Genomic DNA, 18,146 nt, shown 5'->3' with positions numbered 1-18,146 from the left:
AATTTAATTTAATACTTCATATTTTTATTTAGTCATATTTTACCCAGTTGTATTTATTTTTTTATTTCATATTAGTTATTGCCAAATTTCCTTTTATTTGATTTAAGATACAATCCTAATGGTTTAGGCTATTATTTTACAGATTGTGTTAACTTCATTTTTAACGGCTGTAAAAAAGTAATTTACTAACTGTTTGGATAATAAATGATATATTTCCCATCTTACCTTTTGCAAAGGTAAAAGAAAAGATGCACAGAAAAGGGAAAAACAATACCAAAATCAGACCTAATAATTATATAACTTCTGTGTAACTGCTTTGTTTCAGATCTGTTTTATTTATTCATTAACTTAGTAGCTTTATGTACATTATAACTGTCTTATATCGTTTTAAAATAATCTTTGCTTTCTTCCTGAACTTTTTTCTTATTTATATATCATTTTCTTTAAATATGGTCAAAGCTCCTCATATTCTACTTTGGGATGGCGGTGTAACTGCACGGTACTTAGTATGATTACTAATTAATACTCCGTGAAGGTAACACATAATAAATAGGATACAATAACCACAGACTTACGGCTACACCTAGGACGCCCCTTCCTCCATTTATACCCCCCTTGTTTAATGACGTCAGATCCATTCCCACAATGCCTAGTAACACGCAGGCGCATTGTAAAAAAAATAGAAGACGGCTATCTGTGATCAGAGATGGCGGGCGCCTCCGACCCCCTGGAAGATATGCTCTTTTCGGAGGTGGATGAAAAAGCTGTGAGCGACCTAGTGGGTTCATTGGAGTCACAGCTTGCTGGACAAAGCAACCCGGCTGGTAAAGCAGACGAAAACGGAGGCGCTGGCTCTGTGGCCCCCGCTAACCATCACTTAGGAAAAACGCTACCAGCTCCAGTGAGCACCACAACACTAGAACAACAACAACAACAAGGACGCCGTAATAAAACTGAGATGCGCCAGGAGATCAACTCTAAAGACGTTAGCCCGGATAAGACTGTCACATCTCCTTCACCGGGCTGCAGCCCTTCTTTTGGCGAGCCTTCCACCACTTCGGGTGACTGTGTGAGCGCCACTAGCAGCGGCTCGCAATCACATGGAGCATCCATCACAACACTGACTGCATCTGGTGTGTCAACTTTGGCATCTCTGCCGCCAGCCAGCATCAGCACCACCACATCCAGCCAGGGCTCTAAGGTTACCGTGGGCACAGGTGAGACGTCGACGGGAGCAACCCCGCCGAGAAAACGCATAACGACGCCGCGGAGGAGCGCTTCGGCGCGGATAAAGAGTTTGAACGGCGCAGCTGTAACAACGCGGAGGAACAGCAACACAGCGGTGGTCGACAGCGTTAGCCAAGTGGATACGAGTGCAAGTACACCAAACTCTGGACGACCCGTCACAACCTCTATTAACACTTCGACGTTCACCTTATCCAACGCGAGCCTGCCTGTGGGTCAGTCGGCTATTGCTCTCGACAGGGGGACTCCTACTATTGCTTTGCATAGACTCCCGAGTCATATTGTTGCCAGTATAGCCCAGAACGGCAACGGGACCAGTGTTTCGGCCTTGGTCCAGCAGGGTGCTCGTATAGGACCCGTTACCTCTTTAGCTTCCCCGGGGAACCAAACCAAAATGGTCACAGACACTGGGGCTTCCAAAACAGACGATTGTCAGTCCAAAATTGTAATGTTAACCCAGTCTAGCGTTGTCAACTCTGTAGTAAATACTGTTTCCACTTCCTCTCCTCCTCTTCCTCCTCCTCCTCCTCCTTCTACTTCTTCATCTATTGTCACACCAACAACTACTACAGCTGCAGCAACAACAACAATAACAATAACTCAGCCTCTGAACTCCATCACACCTGCTGCGTGTGTTACAGGGATGGCAACTAGTTCAGTATGTGGAGCTGGTCAGACCACATCGGTGACCACCACTATTACTATGGTTAGGCCAACAGCTCCCTCCCCAACACCTGCTGTGGCCACATCTGCACAGTCACAACCCCGTCCCGGACTTACAGCCCCACAAAGGATTGTAACCCCCCAACTGATTGTCAGACCGCCTCAGCAGCAGACCACCATTCAGCTGCCCCCTGGGTTTACCATCCCACAAGGTAAGGTTAGCAGGAGGGCTAACAACCAAGCCAGAGAATCCTGGTTGTGGTTGTTAAAAGGGCTCGGTGTGTGTTGGACTCTCCCATAATAGAAGATTGTGTGTGACATCCTCCGGATTTTCCCTGGCTCAAAATAGGCCTTTGGGCATGAATAATCTACATATATGTATGGCAAGGAGTGTTGTACCTTACATAACAGAAGTTTGTGGATTTCCATGTTATTTCTGATCATTTGCTAAATAAATCTGTGTTTTATGTTTGACTAAATGTTTAAGTAAAATATTTTCATTACAGTCCTGGTGATTTTCATTTACACAAAGGTCAAAGTCAAAATTTTTTGGAAACAGGAAAAACCCTGATTTTCTTGTTTGGTTTGTTTGTTTGTAATTGGAAAAAAGATAAAACCGGGGTGAAAAAGACAGAAATCAAAGTATTTATACAGATAGATGCAATAAGCACAAGCACCTTGTGTGTGTGTGTGTGTGTGTGGTAAACCTAGAGCAAAAAACATCAATTTAAATGTTTATTTATGCAGGATAATAATAGTACACTGAAGATGAGTAGAATCACAAAAGACCTCTAAGGAAACTTTGAGAGGCACAGAGAAATGCTTTGGGCAGCTCTAGTGTGCAGACAGTAGCCACTGATGCTTTGAGACTGCAATATGTTGTCAAAAAATATTTGAGTAGATATTGTTTTTTTTTTATGTAGCTAACTTTTGTTATTACAACAACAATTCAGTAGTCCAGGATTCGAGTAGTTCAAATTATAGCTTACCCAATAGATGAGCCATATTTATATCCCTAATTTAGCTGTTATATTTTAAACAGTGTAATTTCAATAGAAGCTCATATTCTGTACTTGTAAAGGGGCAGGTAATAACAGAGGAAAGTGGTCATAATGGTTTTTGTGCTGCACTGCTTGAATGAGTCATCTGACCTCAGAAATAATAGCTCAGTTACATTTTCAAGAGCATGATCAGAATATGCTGTTAACCTTACTATTGACCTCATGTCCTTTTCTCTTTATGGAAATTCTGCAAAGATAAACAAATGTGTAATAAAATATTTTATATATTTTATAATAACTGCAGTCCTGGTCCTTTAAAACGAAGGGAGAGTTTGTGTAATTCGCTCATGATCAGAGCCTGAAGCAAATTCTTCAGTCTTTGATTATAATATGTGCACTACTGTAACATCTTACAAAGTCTAGATCCTGTCATGAAATATTACTTTTGTAAAATTGCAGTGTTTTATAAGGTTGTAGTGCAGTGATATACCTGCAGTATAATATGTGAAATATACAGTATTTTTTTTAGTGGCTGCTTTAGCTGTTCTTCTGCGGTATTTATGTTGTGGTGTTCTCTAATTTATGTTTCCTGCTCTTCCTTAGGTATGGTGTTGGTACGCACAGAGTTAGGACAGCTGGTAATGGTTCCCCAGCAGGCTTTGGCTCAAGCTCAAGCACAAGCACAAGCTCAAGCCCAAGCCCAGGCCCAGAACAACATTTCTCCACGACCTGCTACCCCCACCACAGGGACATCCTTCAGAGTAACCTCTCCACAGGTGAGACCACAGAACCCACATGATAGCTGGCAGCTGTAGACTCTCACTGCTGCAACCAACGGCACACAGTGTTGCTGTTCAAATGAGACAAAAGGAAGGAGAAAGACAGAAAAATCAGAAAGATTATTATACTCATTTTGCATTGGTTTAACAGTTTAAAATTATCCATGTTGTTAAACTAGACCTTTACGCTGGCCCTTGTTCAGTTGTTTGAAACAAGCCATTAGTTTTGCTTCTTCAAGCCAACCTTCTGATTGGCTGCCTCTTGCAAACAGATGGTTTGGTTTGAACTGCGAATAGGTGGGGCCAAATTCCCATTTGATGCAATTTGTGATTCTGGGAATTTGGCAGCTATCTTGAATCTTGAATGAGCAGACACCCATAACTTTAAATTCACTAGTTAGTGGGACATTAAAAATGCATGCACTAATTAAATCCAATAAAAAGCTCTTCGAAAGTTTAGTAAATCTTCTCCAAAATAAGGTTAAGAATTAAGTTTTCCTGTCAGATTGTATTCCTAGTACTCAACATTACAGCTTCATTACTGGCTCAGTCCAGAGAGCTGATGTGAAAAAAGCATCTCTACGTATCCCACCAGAGCACTGAACAAATGGCATGCCTATCAATGTGAAGGATATAGTAAGCCAAGAGAAAGTAAAACATACATGCACCTACATTTTTACTATGATAACATTTGCCACAGCACACCTGCTGTGACTGCCTACCATTTACATGGATAAGTGCAAAAACAACTAGTTAAAGTTTCCTTTTCTGGGTGCTGATCTGCTCTTAAGTTGTGTATGCACTGGAAATGAGTTGCTTGTCAAGCATCGCTTTAAAACTGCCTGCTGGTCACTCGCAGATATTCCAGGCTGTAGTGTGGATCCTCTAATGTATTTAGAATCAGAATCAGAATCAGAAAGGGTTTTATTGCCAAATGTTGAGCAGATTTACAACATTAGGAAACTGCTGCGGTACTTAGTGCAAAACATACTGTCAGACAACGCTTAAATAAACATAAACATAAAAATTAAAAGTGCTAAGTAGATAGATATATACATGAGTGCAGGTGGTGATCAGTGCTAACGTGGAATGATGCAGTGAACACAGCGTAGGGTCATGTGTTAGTGGTGGGAACAGTCATACGGTTATTGTTCATGTGTCCAACAGCAGAGGGGAAGAAACTGTTCTTATGGCGAGAGGTTCTGGTGCGAATGGACCGGAGCCTCGTGCCTGAGGGGAGCAGGTCAAACAGACTGTGTCCAGGGTGAGAAGGGTCAGCTGTGATCCGAGCTGCACGCCCCAGTGTCCTGGAGGTGTACAGGTCCTGCAGAGATGGGAGTCTGCAGCCAATCACTTTCTCAGCAGAGCGCACAACACGCTGCAGTCTCTGTTTGTCCCTGATAGTGACTCCAGCGTACCACACGGTGATGGAGGAGGTGAGGATGGACTCGATGATTGCAGTGTAGAATTGCGTCATCGTCCGTGTTGGCAGGTTGAATTTCTTCAGCTGCCTCAGGAAGTACATCCTCTGCTGGGCTTTCTTTATGACGGAGGTGATGGTGGGCTCCCACTTCAGGTCCTGGGTGATGGTGGTACCCAGGAAGCGGAATGAGTCCACAGTGATGATGAGGGTGTCAGTCAGGATGATGGGGGGGAGTGGAGCTGTGTGCTTCCTGAAGTCCACAATAATCTCCACTGTCTTCTGGACATTCAGCACCAGGTTGTTGTGGCTGCACCAGGACACCAAACGTTCAACCTCCCTCCTGTAGGCAGACTCATCCCCGTCCAAGATGAGTCCACCGTTCGAGATGAGTTACTAGTAGGTCATATGTTAATCAACTGTGTTTTTCACTCTCATTAGTAATCTCTTCAGTTCCTTGCATCAAAGTTTATTGCGCGTCCACCCACTTCGCACTTGCAATTGTAGTTATTTTCTCTGTAGTCTGAAGTCGTAAATGTTATTCAGTTTCTTTGTCTCTGGTCACTAAGTCACCATAAATCACTTACAGTGTGTGGAACAGCTGTCCTCTTGGGTAAGGAGGACAGAGGTGGACCAGCCACCAACTTTAGCAATTGAGTGTTCTTCAGACGATTTCTAATCAGGATTCTTCTCATCAGGTTGTTGTTGTTTTTTTTTATACCTGAGCCATAGTGCAGAGACTTTATAATGTATGTATGTATGTATTTATTTATTTCCATTGTCACTCATAAGGAAACTCTTCTCTGTTTCTTCTTTTTTGGTATCCATTTGTTGAACTTCATCCACTTTTTGGCTTGCAGCTAGCAGCACTCAGTTTAGAGTCATTCTCATTCAGAAACATACACAAGTGGTGAAATCTAAACTTGCTGACACACATTATGGGTAGAGCACGCAGGAGGTAGGAACCTGTAGAAAACTACGCATATTAGTTACACAAGGGCTCATTCTGATATTACTCTGACTTTCTACCAGGAAGCTGGCAGGTTAAAGTCCATTTAATGTCTGATCTGACATGTCTAGACATTTGCGCTCTCACACTGATAAAATGAAAAGGTGAGGTTTTAGCCTTGGGGAATCACTTTTACTATCCCGACTTCAGTGGGAGCTCATTCCATCTCTGTGGAGCCAGAACAGAGAAGAGTCGTAAATGACCCTGTGGTTTTCTTGAGTGATGGGATGACCCAAGGGATATTTGACCGTGACTTGGAGGTAGGAAGGAGCTGCCCTGTTCTTGGCATGTAGATAAGCAGGAGAATTTTGAATGACTGGAAGCCAGACAGATGTACATGGAAGGAGAACTGTGCAGGAATACAAGTACTAGGCAGACATCAGCTACTTGGACTAATGGTAGTGGCCTTATGGCACAAATGTTGTCTCCAGCATTTTTACTAGTCTGGGGTAATTTTCGCATAAGAATTTTGGACAATTTAGAAAGTGTCTGGGTGTTTTCATCAGTTATTTTGTCTTGATGGCCATTTCACATGCACTGCTTGAAATACTCTGTGGTTTAGGTGTAGGAACTATCTGGATGGAGTGCACAGGAGGCAGCACATATAGTGTCCACTTGATAGGTCTATTAGGTAATTGTTTTCTTTTTGTTTGTTTGTTTGTTTAATTTAAGGGCGATCGTGGCTCAAGAGTTGGCAGTTCGTCTTGTAATCAGAAGGTTGCCGGTTCGAGCCCTGGCTCAGACAGTCTCGGTCGTTGTGTCCTTGGGCAAGACTCTTCACCCGTTGCCTACTGGTGGTGGTCAGAGGGCCCGGTGGCGCCAGTGTCCAGCAGCCTCGCCTCTGTCAGTGCGCCCCAGGGCGGCTGTGGCTACAATGTAGCTTGCCATCACTAGTGTGTGGATATGGGTGGATGACTGGATGTGTAAAGCGCTTTGGGGTCCTTAGGAACTAGTAAAGTGCTATACAAATACAGGCCATTTAATTTCGGAACTGACAGGTTTAAGACTAGATTTGATACCTGCCTACTCGCGTGGAACTCTGTTGCCTACTCTTCCTAGAAGAGTTCAGTCCCTGCGTGAAAAGAGGAGATACCTCAGAAGCCTCACTGTTGAGGATAGAATGCAAGATGGCCATCTTTTATTGCAGTATTTGCTGCAAATGCTATTTTGTTGTTCAGGGTCACTCGTAGCTTCCTCGCCAGCTGAGCGAACACCATCATCATAATGGTAACATGCCAGCGAGGGATTCATTCCCCGTGGGAACAGAAGGTCAGTCTTCTTGAGGTTGAACTTTAGGCGATTTCACATCCACTCTTACATGTCAGTTGGAGTTTCAGATTGGCGGCTAGCAAGGATGTCTGAGTGTCAACCACATGATAGAAACCAGAAGCGTATAACAGAACTAAGTGTCTTTGTGTAGAGGAAGAAGAGGGGCCTACAATTCTCTGGATGGAGAATTGTAGGTCTAATGTTTTCAGGCTGTCCTTCAGTCTGTAATGGACTGCCATGCAAACAGCGAGTCTCCAACGCAAGGAGAGTCATGTCAAGTGAGCAGCCTATATTTGCAAATAAATAATAAACCCAAATTCATTTAGGTATCATTATCTGGAATTGTAAAGGTCTTTCTATTTCTAGCAATGGTTGGTTTGCATTTTCTCCTCGTATCTTTTACGCTAAAAAGACATGAATGTATGAGTTACGACTCTTAATAATCTTAAAAAAAAGACCCGAAAACAGCCGACTCCTAGCTACTGTGCTGTGACTGCTCGCTGCTCCTGAAACGTTAGGATGGAGCACAGCGATATATCACATCACATAAAGCAGCGAAAGCATCTGAATGCAGATGTGCATTTTGCTTTTGGGTAAATAATTCTGCAACCTTCAGAAAACGTTAGATGGGATTTATTTTTTTAATAAACAAGTAAATAACCTGCGCAGTAAAAGGTGTCCAGATGTTGTTCATCTATCAATGAATGTCAGATAAATGATTGAAATGGAATCGTATGTTTTCAGTGAGACAAACAGAAAAACAAATTGATTGCAGACATATAGTAGAATTAAAAAAAACCTCTAAATGAATATCAGATGAAACAGAAAGGCCTGATGGTAAGAGTGATAGAGAGTTTGTATTTTTTTTTTTTTTTAGCAGCGTATAGAAAGAAAAGGAGATGTTTCACTTTAAAGCATATTTAAAAAGCCATAATAATAGAATTCAACAGATGTGTATCTTTACTGTACCTCTAAAACCTGCTGATATTCCACTCTGTGCAAACTCAGCTTACACCAGTGCCATGCATATGATTTACTAAGATTACAAAAACATCGAACTCCAATCCTCATGGGCACATTTCAGGTTTCTTTCTCTCCAGCTCTGCATAATTTCCGTCAATGTTAATGCCACAGGTGGTGACCTTTGTAAAAGAATAATCTGACTGATGAGATTTGAAAAACTGTGATCTAATTATACGTGTGTTCACACTGTCGATGTTGGGTGGGCACCTCCTCATTAAATGAACACTTTATTAGTTGTAGACCCTAATTGGGGTGTGATTAATGCGTTAAACTGTGTAATTATAACAAAAGAATATCCTTGATTTTTTTAATCTATAGATTAAACTGAGATTAATAGGTGAATTAATGTCTCAAGGCTTTTTAATGACTCCATGGGGTCCTCTCATCAAAATTTAACGAGCTCCTGAATCATTAATTGGAATTTGCTTATTATCACCTGTGGATCCATCATTCATTTGATAACTTGAGCTTGTGCTGGTGGCTGTACACCTTTGGAGCTTAATTGCTTTTAATAATGAGGTTACTTGATAGTTGGTCCCCCACAGTTCTCTTTAAATCAAGTGGGACAGCTGAAATGGGCTGGTGACAGCAGAGCACTAATAGAGCTGAAATGTGTGCACAGCTTAATATTTGAGCGTGTTATTGATCTCAGAATGCAAAACACTACCTCTGCAATGTGAGATGGTGTGTTTTATCGTAGGCCATTTTGGGTGAATATTGTTCCCAAACTATTATTACTATTATTACTAATAACTATTATTCCCATTCCCAAACTACACCCCAAATCTGTTAATATTCAGATATGCGGAGCTGGAACCAGTAAAATCTCGATTATTATGAAAAACCTGCAATCAGTTGTCTAACTGGTTAAATTAGTAGTTGCTTCAGCACTTGTATTGGTTTAAATACACAGGTTTTGTCTGCGTGTAAAAAAACAAAACAAAAATGTTGGCACACCACAGAGGATTTGGCCTTACTCTAAAGAAAAGTCAGCATGACTGGGATATTTTTACCAGTTTTTTAAGAAGGAAATACACTCTTCATCTTTTTTTTTTTTTTCAAATAATAGGAATATGCATAGACCAGTTATGTAGGGTGAAACCAGCTTATTACTCTATATGTAGACTAGTCATGCTTACCTGCATAGTTATTCCCTCGAGACCTGTTTTTAACCAGGAAAAAAATCCTGGTACACACTCAGTGCTACTTACAAATTGCTAGTACTGGGCTTTTTAGAGAGTTTGGTCCATTTGGTCATTTGTCAGCTGCACATCCATGATTGGAATCTCCAGTGCTACTACATCCCAAAGGAGCGGTACTGCATTGAGATCTAGTGACTGTGATTGTGATTGAATACAGTGAACTCATTGTCATCTTCAAGGAACCAGCTTGACATAATCTTGCTAGAAGCAACTTTCAGAAGAAGGGTACGCTGTATTCATAAAGGGATGGACCTGTGAGCAGCAATACTCAGGTAGGCTATGGAGCTGATATTAAGGGGCTCAACGTGTGCTGAAAGAAATCCTGAAGGCAGAAGGGTGTTGAGCCCCGTACTTGGAATTTGTGCTGTTAAGTGTATATCAGTTTTTTTCCTGGTTAAAACGTAACTTTAAGCGATAACTACACTGGTAAACATAACTGGTTTACATATAGTTAAATTAATATTTTTCATCTTAATTATCTGAAATTTATGCCTGTTAAGTGATAACTCAAAATATTTTGGCCATTCCCATCTGATCTCTGGGCATTTTCACCAAGAGAACTGCCTCTCACTGAATATTTTCTTTTTCACACCATTCGGTGTATACTCTAGAGATGGTTAGTGCGGGAAATTCCCAGAGGATCAGCAGTTTCTCAAATATTCAGACCAGCCTGTCTGGCACCAACAACCATGCCACGTTCAAAGTCACTTAAATCACCTTTCATCCTCATTCTGATGCTCGGTTTGAACTTGAGGAGATTATTTTCTATGCATGCCTAAATGTTTATTGCCATGTGATTGGCTGGTTATGATTGGTTCATATCTGTTAATTTGCTAAATCTCAAAGGTTTAAATCTAATATAGCTAGTTGTTGTCTTCCCCCCCCCCCCAGGCTTTCAAGGTTGCACTTTTCATTATAACCTTAACCGCAAAGACAAAAGATTAGCACTAGAGGGCAGCATTTCATTGCCTATTTTAACTTGACGTGTCTTTTACTCTGAATTTTGATGACTGTTTGTAGTGTTTGCTGATCACGTTGGGCTATGGTAAGATATCCATTCATGCTACCTTATATGATTTCTCTCAGTTTTACAACTTTATATGAAATTAAAATAGAGACTGAAGAGAGTTTCACTGCTCTTACATAAGGTGCAAGAAGAACTGATGTTGAATTTAAGCCTATAATGTTATATACATATAATGCGAAGTATCATTGTAAACTTTAGTGTTCAGGTGTTTAGTGTTATTGTGCTCTATAGTGGGTAGTATTACATTCTCAGGTAGGACTGAACTGAGAGACATAATGTGATATATTTCAAACCTAAGTCTAACCTCAGGTGCTCTGTTACTTTCATAGTGTAAAAAACTGTAAACTGTGAATCAGAGTCAGTGTCACACAGAGCATGGTCAGACATTCATCTCCTTAAACGTCATGAACAGAATTCTGCATTAGCTGCACAACAATCCTCTCTGCTCATAGTCAGCCAACCTATATCCACCCTGATATGAACCCCTTTCAAAAGAAAGTCGCAGATTGTCATCGCCTCTCACAGTTGATGACAAATTAGTGGGCTGCGGCGTTGCCATCTCGACAGGAAAAGCAGTAGCAGGGAAATGAAAGGGAATGGTGTTTATTCCCAGAGCTCAACCCCTCTGTCGGCCTGTCACTCTTCCCATGACCCTAAGGGGAGAAACGGAAGGCATCCTGAGCTTCCTTCCTTCCATACCTGTTAAATCATTCATCATCCAACTGCCTGATTATTTTAAAAAGCTAACAAGGCTTTGGTTCTCAAGTGCGTTTGTGTGCGTGTGTCTGTCTGAGGGAGAGAGAGTGAGCGAGAAAGTGGCATAGCTAGCGGTGGGATGCACCCTGTGGCTCTTAGCATCACCCTCCTTACCCCCATCGCCTCATCTCTCATACACTCACTTCCTCCAACTCTTCAGTGTAACATTCATTTGGATCCTACTAAACTTTTAGTGGAGGCAAACCCCCTCCTCCTTCTTTCTTATCCCACTTCTTCTCCTCTGCACTGTAGTCTTTGTTTCTTTTCTTCTGTCTGTGACAAGTGCAGTTTATCGTGTGCACGAATTTGTGTCTGTTAGCGTGCTTTGGTCTGTCTGTGAATGGAAGGCTGAGTGCCAGAGGTCAGGGTTGAGGCCCTCCTGGGTTGTTTTGACTAATAGACAGGGTAGCAGGGAAGCAGCCAGGAAGTGTTTATGAACGTTTGTGTGTGTGTGTGTTTTTGTGTTTGTCTGTGTGGTGTGTGTGAGTAAGAGATGAACCTCTTTGGCTTTGTGGCACTTGGCACTGTCCTCCTCATTCGTTCTTCTGCTTTTCATATGTTAGCAAACAATCTTAGGTTACGACACATTCCAGCACTAGCATGAATCCTTTTATAAATGCTGCATTTGTCAAGTTCCATTCATTCTTCCAGTCTTCATTCAATTGCGCATACCGTATTTCGATATGTCACTGTGCTTTGAACCTATTCCACAGATTTTGCAGCCTAACCTGAATTTATACTTCATGCTAGTATGTAGTATGTTCATGCTACTGTGCATCTGATTTATTCAGGTTTTTCAGCCTTATAATAATCTGTGTGCCCATAGTTTGCATTTTTATGCCTGGGTTAACAACAAAACAAGCTAACATACCTAAGAAATATTTGAGTTGTCTGAGTGCTTTTGGCCCTGTGTAAATATGTGATGAGAATTGTTGTTTATAGTACAAACAGTATGCATGTAAACATCCTCAAATTGCAACTCGGAGTCAGCAATTTAAGCTCCCAGTTAATGTGTCATTTGAAATCTAATGAGCTAGAATAATACGGTACTAAAGAGAATCTGCTGAAATATCCCTAAACATAATTTATCTGTATGAGTTGAGTGATTAATCCCTCTTGTGTATTCTGTGTGATCCTTTTGCACTCATTGGTTTTGTCTCTGTTATAGTAAAGTGTGCCTTAATAAATTGCTTGCAGTATTGCCTTACTTTTCTGCAACAACTTACAGTGGAAATTCTAGACTGTATAAAAGCATAATAATAAGAGGAATGTTTTATACAGTCATTGACACTTAATAGTGAAAGGTGAGTTTCAGAAAAGTCATATTCATTTTTCTGTTTATTTATTTGTTGACTAACCCATTTGTGTGTTTGTTAGGTCTTCTATTCATCCATTAATTTGCTCATTAACTCACTCGTAGTGCATATCAAGTTTAATAAAACATTAAAATGCGATGGTCAGGTGTGTTGTACACAAATATCTGTGGTCTTTTAAATGTAGGCAGGTTCAAACTTTAAATCTGATACTGTTAATATACTGTACTTGATGCACTTTTTTTTTTACATGTTTTCCTTGGTGCCAACATCAAGGTTAGGTGAGTATTTAGATGCTAATATCTGTATTGGTTAAACAGATAGAGGACCCAAGCTTGAAGGCTTGAAGTGAAGGAAGAAAGGATTTCTCTTTTTTTTAAACCATGCATTGTGGCAATGTTGGTCATCATTCAGCCAAAATTGTCACCTCGCAGAAGAAATTTGGCAATATATATTTCAATTTAATTCAATTTAGTGTTATTTATACAGCACCAAATCACAAGAACAATCACCTCAAGGCACTTTATGTTTTAAGGTAGACCATACAATAATACATACAGAGAAAAACCCAACAATCATATGACCCCCTATGAGCAAGCACTTTGGCGACGGTGGGAAGGAAAAACTCCCTGTTAACAGGAAGAAACCTCCGGCAGAACCAGACTCAGGGAGGGGCAGCAAACTGCCGCGACCGGTTGGGGTGAGAGAAGGAAGACAGGATAAAAGACATGCTGTGGAAGAGAGACAGAGATTAACAAGTGTGATTCAGTGCAGGGAGGTTTGTCAACACATAGTGAGTGAGAAAGGTGACTGAAGAAATACTCAATGCATCATGGGAATCCTCCAGCAACATACATTCTGCAGCAAGAGTCAGTACTCTTGCTGCAGAATTTTGGATTAACTGAAGGCTTTTCGGGGAGTTTTTAGGACATCCTGATAATAACAAATTACAGTAGTCCGGGCTTGAAGTAATAAATGCATGAAATTTACATGCTATACTGGGGTCTCATCATCAGCCCTGTTTTGTGATTCAAGGCCACATCACCTCCTTGGTTCTCTTTGCCATGTTCGAATCCTGAGCAGTTTTTGTAGTGTGGCATTATTCTTCCTGGGAGGCCACTGCTGTTGGGGAGTGCCATTGCAATAATTGGGTGTGCACCAATATTTGGGTTTTTATAACCTCTCTGTCACCATGAGTCTCTGGACTCAGCTTAGGGCTAGGTGATGATCTATATTTTAATTTCATATACGATTTTGCTTTTGGTTTGTGTTATTTGTTGTATTACAGATCAAGAGCACCTCCAGGGTTTCTTTTGTTTTCAGTAGCAGGGCATTTTCAGTCCTCCTTAAAATCTCAGACTCACTCCAAATTTAGTTCTTGAGCTAAGAAGATTACATAAGTCTTTTTGTACAAAAAGTAACTTTTTAAGGTCTTCTGTAAGTGAACCTGTTGAAGGATCATTAATAGTTACCTGTCTGTTGGTTGTTCAGTTACTCTCCACAGGTCCGTGCAGGTCCCCTGAGCCTCATGTTGCACCTGTTAGCTGACAGCAAGTGATGGTTGTCCTTACGAAACAGCCTCCTTACTGCATGACCTTGTTTGCCTCTACCACATCCACCTATTTTTCACATGTATTTGCTTTTTAAAATTATTTTTATTTTTTTATTATATTCAAAGTTTGAATATTTCTCCTGTAAAAGGACACATTTATTTAGTCAATGGATAACTCAAGGTTTCCCAGCAAAGCATTTCACTGTAATGAAATCATCAGTGTTATTCCCTTTACCTGTCAGTAGTTTCAGTGTCGTCGCTGATTGATGTAGGTCTCCTCTGGAATCAGACCCCAGTAGTACGTCACTGTGAGCCAGCGCCACCTGACCAAAGTGCTTTCCTGAGTTAAATCTTCATGTCGACAACATGCTGCCACCTTCCTTCTTCTTTCCTGCTGTCATGACCTTTTCTCATCTGTCTGCAAGGCACGATACTGCTCTTTTCTTATTCTGTTGCCCTGTCTCTCTCTCCCTCTCTCACACTTTCCCCCGTCTTTTCTCTGGCTGCCATCCTTCCTCCTCACTCTTTTCTTTCACAGCTGAAACTGGCACAGCATCACTGTCGCTGTGTTTCTTCCTTTGTATCCTTTAAGGTGGCTTGTATTCAGTTATCTCTCCTGTTTCTCTTTCGTCACCTACTTCCTCTGATATATTTATTCTGAGTTCTGTCTCTTTTTTCCTCTTCCTTTTTCTTCTGTTCTCCTTTTTCCAGCAATCTCCTGTGACCTCTCAGACCAGCAGGCAATGTCCTTTGACCCCAGCCAAGATGGCACCGTCTCCTTCTCCTACTCCTTCCAGCCCTGCCCTACAGACTTCTTCTTCCTCTTCTTCTTCTTCTTCCTCCTCCTGCCCTGCACTCCGCCCAGTGAGACAACTCCTCCTGACATGTTATTCAGTCCTCTGCCTGGCATTTTTTTCCTTTGCTATACCAGATAACTGCCTAGAAATAGTGCTGACTGAGTCTAAAGTTTACTTGAAGGTTGTGTACAAGCTGATAATTGACTTCTAGTATTTCGGAGGAAATTTTAGTAAAACCCTTTTCTGTATATATTATACCTGATGTAAGCACTATTACTCACTAGTATAATTAAAATTTATTTAGTAACAGCAAAAAATCATGGGGACATTTTTTTTTAAGTATATATCAATTATGTAACGAAGTAACAACTTCCTGTTGTTACAGGAAAGAGGATGCTTAGATTATATGGATGTCAGGTCCAGTTAATTGCAAATACCTAGAATAATTTAAAAGTGATTCCAAAACAAAAAGGGTCTCAGAAGGTCAAACCATTTATTTTCAAAGTGTGCAGACAAAAAAAGGAAAGTATGAGTCCCCTGAATTGATGCCCTAGCTACACATAATACATAACCTGTACTAAATACTGGCACTTATTAGCAAGGAACTAGAGCACAGTATCGTCTGATCCAGATCAAATTCGGATTGTTTTGATTTAACCAAAACTACACTACATAGTCACATCACAAATATAACTGTACACGTAGCCTTGTTACCATCTATATGTCACTCAAATGATAGGACCTTAATGTGTCCCCTTCATCTGGGTGTATTCACACCTGTATTTAGAGCTGTCCACTTATGACCACGTCACATAAGATGTATTTTATTGCCAAGTGTGAACAGGCCCTGAGAGATTTAAAAGAGGTGATGAGGGCCTTAGAGTGAGAGACTGCTGTTGGCACCTCCTCTCATGAGCAAAGTTGTGTATATGAATTTTATTCAACTGCGCACACATCATTATGGGTAGCCAACATTTGTTACAGATCTTCCAAGTCAGGTGGGTGACGATTAAGAAAAGCTTTGATGTGCTCCGGTGCTTCCCTGCCTCTAGCTTGTCACCTCCTCCCCTTCTTCCTCCTTGTCTGTTAAGAGATGTCCACTAAAGTAAGGACACCAGATGTGACAGGAGCGCTGTGGCGCCTGCCTCCTGTTCTCTGTGGCCTTGCTGGGAGCGAGGCGTCACGTCCTGTTTATCTCTCTGTCTCTTCCTTGCTCTTCCAGAAGGGCCCTGTGGCACCGGTCGTGGCTGTGACGGCTCCGCAGCAGACCCCCGTGGTTTTGCCTCCCCAGGCCCCGGCCCAGCCTGCCTCCCAGCCAGTGCAGCCTGCACAGCCGGGAATCGCCACGGCCTCTGGAGCTTCTGTCGCATCCCAGGTCTGTTTCCTCTGCCACACTGCCCTCCTCTCATCCTCCTCCACTACCGCCCACACTCCACCCTAAAGGGTGAGGGCACTGTCACAGCTGCCAGGAGGCTGGCTGTGTCACAAGCTCAGACCTGGACCCACAGCTACACCACGTCACACAGCTGGCCATGGACAAAGAGTCTTGCACATGCTTGCGCTCATACATTCACACTATTGCGTACTGACCCAAGGACATAGAAAGACATAGAAGCACAGATTTACCACGAAGTCACATGTATGCATATTCTCTCTCACACACACACACACACACACACACACACACACACACACACACACACACACACACACACACACACACACACATACATCCTGAATGTACACTATTCACTGAGTTTTGACAGATGCTTTTCAGCCTCTTTTATCAGCCAAGTTAATTCCACTCTTTAAGCTAATATTTAAGGACATGCAGCGCAGTTATAGGGCCACTTCCTCTCTTCCTCACTTCCTACACAGCGACTTTGAGGTTGAGATTTGGTAGTGGTGTCACTGGGTTTTTTTTGTTTGTGTGTGTGTGTGTGTTTTTTTTTTTTATAGAAAATGAATTATTTTGTTGTCTTCAACAGGAAATGCAAGAGAATGTTAAAAAGTGTAAGAATTTCCTGGCCACACTTATCAAGCTGGCATCTCACAATTCTCCGTCCCCCGAGACATCTAAGAACGTCAAGGCTCTTGTTCAGGACCTGCTGGTGAGCTTCACAAAACACTGTTCATATCATATAGGAAAAACTAAATAATTTCACTTGTTTAGATGGGACAATTTTGGGGCAAGTATTAGATTTACAAAAACTGCTAAGGACCTGCCGTATACCTCTTTTTTTTTGTAGGCAAATAATTTTAACAGCATGTTTCTCATGCATCTAACTAATTTAATGAAATCATAACGTGGTAAGTGTGAGTCCATTGTTTTGGGGTTTTTTTCCCTTTTTGTTTTGCGGTGTAACATATTTTAAATTTTACATTAAAATTGACACTTTTGTGTCGTTGTATTAAATATTTCCTACCTGTAGATGGCAGCATGAAACTCTTTCCGAAAGTCTCTTTTCTGTGTCATGAATTTTCATCTCATACAAAATGTGCACCTTAAGTTGTACCCTGAAGTTTCAGGATGGAATGGTTGATGATTCCTTCTGGTGATGGGCTTTCATCTAACTGTGCTTATACCCTCTGGTGTACTGCATGGCTTCTCTTTTGAAATTTAATATATTCTTTACTCTTAACCTGACAGGATGCCAAAATCGAACCGGAAGAGTTCACCAGCCGACTACAGACAGAGCTCAAGTCATCTCCGCAGCCTTACCTGGTACCCTTTCTCAAGGTGAGGTTCTTGCTAGTTAACTTCTTTTTTTTTTTTAACCTTCTTCCTATGCTATATCATCCATAAAACTGATTCCTACACTGACTAATGCAATGGCTCATTGAGCTCATCTTCTTTATAAGTCTCTGAAAGTGCCTATCTAACATTGAACCCTACACCTCTGTCATCAAGTAGTCTTCTTAACCTTGGGCCTGTTTATTCAGTTTATAGCACCTGTAGATACTTGAAATTCTTATCCATCCATCCATCCATCCATTTTCTTGTGCTTAACCAATTCTGGGTCATGGGGTCTACTTGAAATTGACCCCTAAAATTGTTTTCTGAACTGCCCCTTATCGTTCACCTCTACT

General features: G+C 41.4%; 1 protein-coding gene across 2 annotated transcripts in view; it reads left to right on the top strand.

Moving 5' to 3' along the window:
• The first annotated feature begins 639 nt into the window (after positions 1-639).
• Positions 640-18,146, top strand: part of LOC120721608 (transcription initiation factor TFIID subunit 4-like) — a 92,279-nt gene continuing 74,772 nt past the window's right edge. The window contains exons 1-6 of one of the 2 annotated variants that reach the window (XM_040012053.1): positions 640-2,120; positions 3,513-3,685; positions 14,971-15,123; positions 16,279-16,431; positions 17,045-17,167; positions 17,707-17,796. In XM_040012053.1, the coding sequence (XP_039867987.1) occupies positions 707-2,120; positions 3,513-3,685; positions 14,971-15,123; positions 16,279-16,431; positions 17,045-17,167; positions 17,707-17,796 (2,106 nt within the window). In that variant the 5' untranslated portion in view covers positions 640-706. The remainder of the gene's footprint in view (positions 2,121-3,512; positions 3,686-14,970; positions 15,124-16,278; positions 16,432-17,044; positions 17,168-17,706; positions 17,797-18,146) is intronic. The other variant, XM_040012054.1, reaches the window with a different exon arrangement.

The sequence above is a fragment of the Simochromis diagramma genome, unplaced genomic scaffold (genome assembly GCF_900408965.1).
Source record: "Simochromis diagramma unplaced genomic scaffold, fSimDia1.1 OVJJ01000603.1, whole genome shotgun sequence".
NCBI lineage: Eukaryota > Metazoa > Chordata > Actinopteri > Cichliformes > Cichlidae > Simochromis > Simochromis diagramma.
Note: the sequence above shows the minus strand (reverse complement) of the source record. Positions and strands in the feature narration are given on the sequence as shown.